Consider the following 7,201-nt stretch of genomic DNA (forward strand, 5'->3'; position numbering starts at 1 on the left):
GACGTCGTTTTGGTGTTAGGATGCTAAAACAATGTCATTTGAAGGCCTAAGTGATCTAATGGAAACTCCAGCGAGCCACATCAGCATAAGAAATTAACAAAAAAGGGCCACGTCAGATTTCCGGCCGATCAGATCGGCGTTGGCACTAAGGTGAGCGTTTTTCAATTTTTTTGGCACTTAAATGATCCGACGGAAACTTTTGGCACCAAAGTGAGCGCCGTACACAACTTATGGCATCATTAGTGTACTTATCCCGTTAAAAAAATATTAGGTGCTTTAAGAGTACGCTTGTGTTTTTAAGGCAATGTCCAAGCATTATATAATCTAAGGGAGCAGAGCCAAGTGTAAGAAGTTAAGTTATGTTTGTTAGGGAAATTCCTTATGATGTTTTGAAGATGACAAAATAAATCAAAGGCTACTAACGTGTTTAATTGTTGAGTAACGGACTACGAAGATGATAGAACATGTAAATGATATTATCAAAGTTTATACTTGGAAGAATCAGAAGACAGACTCTATACTGAAGCTAAATCTATTCAGACTTACGTCTAGATTGTAAAATCTATTGCACTTAGACTCAGATTGTAAAGTTTATACTCTCAGATTTACATCCAAAACAAGAAAATGTAACATAAGCCCTAAATGTATAACGGCTAGTGATCTGGTTTGGATTCTATATCAAGATTGATTTGATCGACTCAATTTAATTGATTGACAATTAGATCTTGAAAACAAGAATTTTTTATATGGAGAAGCTCTACTTATGGAAATCAAGATTCTGTTTGTATGGGCGATTGGAATCAATTTGGAATTTTACTTCTATCATTCAACAGCTACCAAATCTTTTAGATACAGATCTGTCCAATGGGTAGATTGGAAGACGATCTTCTAGATATAGATCTATCCAATGGGTAGATTGGAAGATGATCTTCTAGATACTGTCCAACGGCTAGTTTGGAGGTGGAGGAGTATTTAAGGAAATCAAGGACTGATGAGCAAGTAAAAGATGGAGCATAGAATTTATAATTCCAAAGTCTGAGCAAATTTCGATCATACACTTGTCTTTGGTGAGCTTAAACATTTGTGATCGTGAGAGAAATACTAAAAGAGTGACTTAATAAGATAGTGTGATCTACCACTAAATGTTTGCACTCAAAGTTGTAATCTCTTGTTGATTGCATAGTGGAATCCAGCTAGAAGGTTGTTAGCGTGGGAGAGTGGACGTAGGCTTAATTTAAGCCGAACCACTATAAACGTTGTGTTCTTATTCTCATCCCTAAACTCCTTTATTTTGTTTGTAGTTCTATTTAACTGCTAAAGTCTAAACTCGCTCAAAGTCTATTATTTTTCAGGCTCAGTTTCAAAAGAAAAATATTTCTACTGTTCTTTGCGAAAAGTTTTCTTCATACCTATTCAACCCCCTCTAGGTGTTCGTACTAGCACTTTCAATGTTAAGTTCCCACTTGACTTGGAGCTAATCCAGCCTAACTTTGACCTGAAACTTACATAATCTTACCGTATTAATGAAAACTTCAATTAAAGTAAAGAGAAGGTGCTTCGATTTGTATGAATTGAGAGTTGCAATAGTTATTGAGTTAAATTGGTTCGTGTGTGTAGGGACATTTTTTGCAAGATGCACAATCTGCGTAAAAGTTACTAAGATCATGGAAATGAAGAAAATCATGGAAGTGGGAGCAGTGGGTATTGTATGTCAACTGTAGTAAGCCTTGAGGATGTTTCAAACAGGTGGAACAGTTTAGTTCTATCGGCCTGTGCAACTTTGCCTATAAGATATTTTCAAAAAAAAAAAAAATATTGGCAAACCAATTAAACCTTGGTCACCAAAATTGATTGTTGTGGTGCAAGATGCAGATGGTAGCGGATAGCAAATTCATGATATCATCTTGATTATTCAAGATGTGTTGCATTAACAAAGGATTCATAAAAGAAGAGGAGATTTCAAGTAGTTTTTAAGCTAGACGTGAAAAAAGACCATGACCATGTGAAATGGGATTTCTTGGAAGCTACTGTGCTTAAAACAGGTTTCCGTACTAAATGGGTTAATTGATGATGCAGTGTGTGTCAACAGTCACTTTGATTGTCAACTTTAATACATAATTAATGCCCTCATTTCATCCCTTGCAAGAAATAAGATAAGGCGATCCTCTTTCCCCTAACTTGTTTATCATGGTGTCTAATGTACTATCTTAGATGAAGAAAGCTATGGAAGATGGGAGCACTAAAGGTTTCGAGATGAATAGTTCATGTCTCACTCTCTCTCATTTATTATTTGCGGATGATTCAATAATTTTCCTTGATGGGAAAATTAGGAGAAAAGTACCAAAAAAAAAATTATAAACCTATTTTATCGATACTAATTTAATTATAAATATTTCAATTGAACTTATTCAGTCCTAAATCTTGTCATAGTGATATTAATTGAGTCCATCTTCGTGATTTAGGCTAGAAATTGCTAATATGGATGTTGATCATTTTACATGACATGACTAGCACTAATGTAGATATTTTTTTTTGCAATTTTATGTTTTTATGAAATTTTTAAATTTTTATTTTTTTATTTTCCTTTTCCTTTTCTTCTCTTTTCCTTTTTGAGTTTTTTTTTTTTTTAGTTTTTAGTTTTTAGTTTTTAGTTTTTAGTTTTTTTTTTTTTTTTTTTTCGTTGTGGCCGATGAGGGTCATTGGAGCTTGCCACCACTAGGTGAAGGCGAGGTCATGGCCACCTTCACCCATGGCCGGCAAAGCTGGCCTGTCCTAGATTTGGGTGAGGCGGTTTTGCTCTCGGCCACCTTTGTAACCAACTGCTCTCTCTTGCTCTCTTTGTAGCAATGTTGATTGGTATCTTTAAGCAAGCAATCCCAATCTCTAAGGTGTCTACATCCTTGGTGGCTCGTATCTTGCTCGCTTGCCACCATGCAAGCGAGACCTAGGCTCGAAAGGTCGAGCCCATGGCGAAGTCCACCAATTTCGATACGCTCTTGATATATCAGTGGAACTCCGACAACTCCTTGAAGTCGAAGCTCCAAGACGACCATATCAACCTCAAGGAGTTCGGTCCCATGGTCCATGACGCCCTCATCAAGATCAAGAATGAGATCAACTCATCCCTCCCTTTCGACATGCCTGTTGTGAGGAAATCTGCGAGTCCCGTGTGCTCCCAACGATGATGTGGTCAAGTGGTCATAGACAAGGCTAGCCTCATCGACCGTGGATGAAGGCGGCCACAACCTTGCCCAGATTTGGGCGAGGTAGCCTTGTCCGCTACCATTTGTGGCTCGCCTACATTTGGGTGTGATCCTTGCCTAGTGGCTGATGAGTTCTGGCAATAGTCACCGGTTATTGTGAAATAAAAAAAAAAGGAAAAAAGAAAGAAAAAAAAAGAAAAAGAAAAGAAAAAGTTAATAAAATTAAAAAATGAAAGAAATGATTTAAGATTCATAAAAAAAAGTATCAATGTCAACGCTAACTGTATCATATAGGACAATATACATCTATGTCAATAATTTTCGGTCTAAATTAGGCTGATAGACTCAAATGGTACTAATGTGAAAAAAATGTTTAAGATTGGTCTCTTTGAAAGGTTTAGGACTGAATTGGCTTCAATATAATAGGTTTAGGGCTTTTTTTTAAATACTTCTTCCTGAAAATTAGTGAGTGCTAGAATGTAGCTGTGATATTCAGCCAGTGCTGCTACGGTTCGGGTCAAAATGCACTTTCTACCAAAGAAAGTTTGTTCAAAAGGTGAATTATACTTGATCCTATGTGCGACCTAGTATGCATACTTGAACCATTGTAAATGAATTATCTTTATGGCAAAAAAATTATTATTCTTCTTCTCGATCAACATAAACGTCTCACCTTTCTCGTACTACAAAAAGCCAGCGCCTTAATTAGCCATCTTCTTCTTCTTCTTCTTCTCGATCAACATAAACGTCTCACCTTTCTCGTACTACAAAAAGCCAGCGCCTTAATTAGCCAGCTGATGTTTAACATTTTTGCATTAACCATTTTGGTTTTTATTACGACGATACTTCGTCTCTATTTTGTTTGTTATTGTTATAATTTCTCTGATAAGTGTTTCTCATTTCACGCTGAAAAAGGGCAATGATTTCACGAAGGATTTGTTAGATACCAGTTGACGCTTTTTGCATGATTATCATGCGAAAATGGCAGTTTATCTTTTGGTTTTCTTTATTTGTAAAAGAAATCGTTTATTTAGTAACACTCAAATTCAAATAACAGATCCTCAAACCATGCTTAATCAAATTTGATTTCTATACATTTTGAAGAGAGTACGCGGTCTTCGTCCCAAAACAAAAAGTTGTAATGCATTTCACATTTTAGTGGTTATATGACTTCCCTCGGATATAAAAGATCGAGCTTTTTTTTTATCAATCCACGAATAATAGATCGGTGGTGAGTCTAAAACGAACATTTTAAGAATCTGATCGCTATATTAGATTATCATAACCAAAAATTGGGAAGTGTAGGATCCTTCGGTGTTACAGATTGAGCTCTAAGGTTGGAATTTTCTAGGTGCTACACTAACGTTTTGATGAAGACGCGGCTCAAACTGATGTGAGTTGCAGACCAGAGCAAGGAAATTGATTTGGAAAGGTCTGAGTTCGATACCCAGCGTTTGAAGAATCAATCCTTGACGCCAGAGGATGGCCTGGTAGTTACTGTGGCAATCAATCATCTGGTGCTCGACCATGCCGTAGAATCCCCAGTGAGCACAGAGTCTTGGTCTGGTATGGCCAGGCGGCCAGCAAGTCGAGCGCCTAAAGGCGTCCTTTCTCGTGTTTCCAGCGCTTGGTGCGTTTTCGAGGGTTTTGCTGTGTTACCTACTTCAGAGCTTTTGACAGTATTTTAGGGTTCACTTTATTATGAGTTTCTGTGAGGAAATAATACTAGAGACTCTGAAAAACATTGACTGAGCTTTGGACGTACTTGGAAGTTGGTTTGAAAGTTACAAAATGGCCTTTCCCTGTGGATTTTACTTTTCTTAGCGCTGCTACTTACCCTCCCTATGAATGTATATCACACTGGTCAGGTCACATCTTAGGGTTAGATTTTCCTTATTCGCCACTTATTTATCGCAAATTGCCCTTCAATCTCATAACAAACTTAATGCTCCGTAATCATTTGGGCGGACGGTCAGTGCGGCTCGTCAGCCATGTTTTTCCCAATTCAGCGTAAGCATCGACGTCAAAGTTCTCATGCACACAAATTACGCAAGCTAAGCACCAAGTTGTAGCACATATATCTTATTCATATCCAAATGTCTGATTACAATCACTCATTCTTCACCCAAATGCAATCCCATTGTCATTACTCCCGTGCTACGTTGGAGCATTCCTTCTTTCTTTGGGCCTGTCCAATTAACACCGAGGGTAGGGAATTTGACAGGTTTGCAAGATTTCCTTGGCCCTGGGAGAATCCACGTACTTTCTGTAGCGCGGGTCCTTCATGAAGTCGCAGAGGCACGGCTGCTGCTCTTTCAGCCTGCCGCAGCACTCAGCCGTCGGCTGCACGTATGGGGAACCGAACGCAGGCAAGCAGGGGAGGAGCCGGCTAGCGTCGCACACGGCCTCCACTCTTGGCGCGAGTTGGCTCGACAGGATGAGTGCCGTCACGAGAAGCGAGGTGACAAGAGGAGAAGGTCCCTTCCTCGTCATAGTCATTGAGCGAGTGCGATTAAGATAGAGAGTAGGAAGATGGTGCATTGGGAGTTAGAAGCGAGGGAGATATAAATATAGAGGGTTTGGTGATCGGGGGGGTCACGAAATGGAGCCTGCCTTCGAGTCACACCAGAAGTCCAAGGGAGAGTGCGTGGGTCATGTGGTTGGGGACCATGCAATGAGGAAGGAAATCGGGGAACGAGGTGGAGTAACCGATGATGGGACTGGGAGGCGAGAGGCATGTGTGCTCTCGGAAAGTGACAAAGTTACCGTCCACGGCCAAACCATGACCGAGTGGTCTTGAAATTGTATATGTTCCATGCCCTCGCCAAAACAATGTGCCGCGTTTGGATTCTTTCTTAATAATGTCTCGTGCTTTCGAGATAAGCCCCAACCCCCTTGATTTGAATCACGATTAGAAATACATGTTAGAACGTCCTAATGTTCATTTGGAATTTGATAAAAACATCATTATGCTGCTTGCTTGAGTAAATATAAATCAGATATACTTAGCCTGATGTAATGCTGGAATGATATTTCTAGTCTTAAATATGTCGTGATATTGCCGAAATACTTTTTAAAAGTGATGCATGGTTCTATGCCATCTAAATGACTCTTGAATTTTAGATTTGAATTAGGTGGTTAGGACGCTAGTTGTACTAAAATTGCATTTAATACATCATTTGTTTGAATAGTTCCTTTTCCAAAAAGTGATCCACATGGATTTTAAAAGTTGTATCCGCAAGTTCAATTTCGACTTCTAAGTCATTCAATCACGTTTCATTAAATGTCTATTTCTAGGTCATTCGTCATGCATAGCATATTTGCCCCTGTAAAATGATGTTGGTTGCAAATGGGCATATAACATCAAGATGAAGGCCATTGGCATCGCGAAACACTACAAAGCTCAACTTGTAGCAAAATGCTTCACTATTTGAGTATGGAGTTAATTATGTTTAGACCTTTGGTCTTGTGGCATGTCTTACCCTATTTGGAGTATTTTGTTGTTGCATCTATTAAGCAAGTGATCCTATTTTTTTTTAATGGATGCCAAAACTGCGTTTCTCAATTATAGTCTTCTCAACAAAGTCTACATAGAGCATTCTCTTGGGCCCATATTCATCTAACAAAGTGTGCCATTTACATAGAGCATCATATGGGCTTAGGTAGGCTCCTTATGCGTGGTATGCCGAGTTTAGTTTTGTCGTGGAGCGCCTTCAGTTCACTTCTAGTCCTTCTAATCATGCTTCCTTTGTTTGGAAAACATCTTGTGGATTTATCATGCTGTAGACGACCTGATCATTACTAGTGTTGTGATAATTTGCATTGCAGCACTCACACAGTATCTTGACCTACAGTTTGGAATGAAGGATCTCGAGAAACTTAATTATTTTCGAGGCTTGGAAGTTGCTTCTGATTCATATGGTTATAATCTTTGCAAGCCAAGTACAACACTATTATTCTTCCACAAGTAGTAATAGCAGGTTGTTACCGCTTCAATT

At 38.8% G+C, this 7,201-nt stretch overlaps 1 protein-coding gene across 1 annotated transcript; it reads right to left on the bottom strand.

Moving 5' to 3' along the window:
• Positions 1-5,399: 5,399 nt before the first annotated feature.
• On the bottom strand, positions 5,400-5,696 carry LOC104423681 (non-specific lipid-transfer protein 2P). The gene has a single exon (XM_010036140.1). It carries the CDS (start codon positions 5,694-5,696, stop codon positions 5,400-5,402), a length of 297 nt encoding a protein of 98 aa, XP_010034442.1.
• Between the last annotated feature and the right edge of the window lie 1,505 nt (positions 5,697-7,201).

Source organism: Eucalyptus grandis, chromosome 10, assembly GCF_016545825.1.
Source record: "Eucalyptus grandis isolate ANBG69807.140 chromosome 10, ASM1654582v1, whole genome shotgun sequence".
In the NCBI taxonomy this organism is placed as follows: Eukaryota; Viridiplantae; Streptophyta; class Magnoliopsida; order Myrtales; family Myrtaceae; genus Eucalyptus; species Eucalyptus grandis.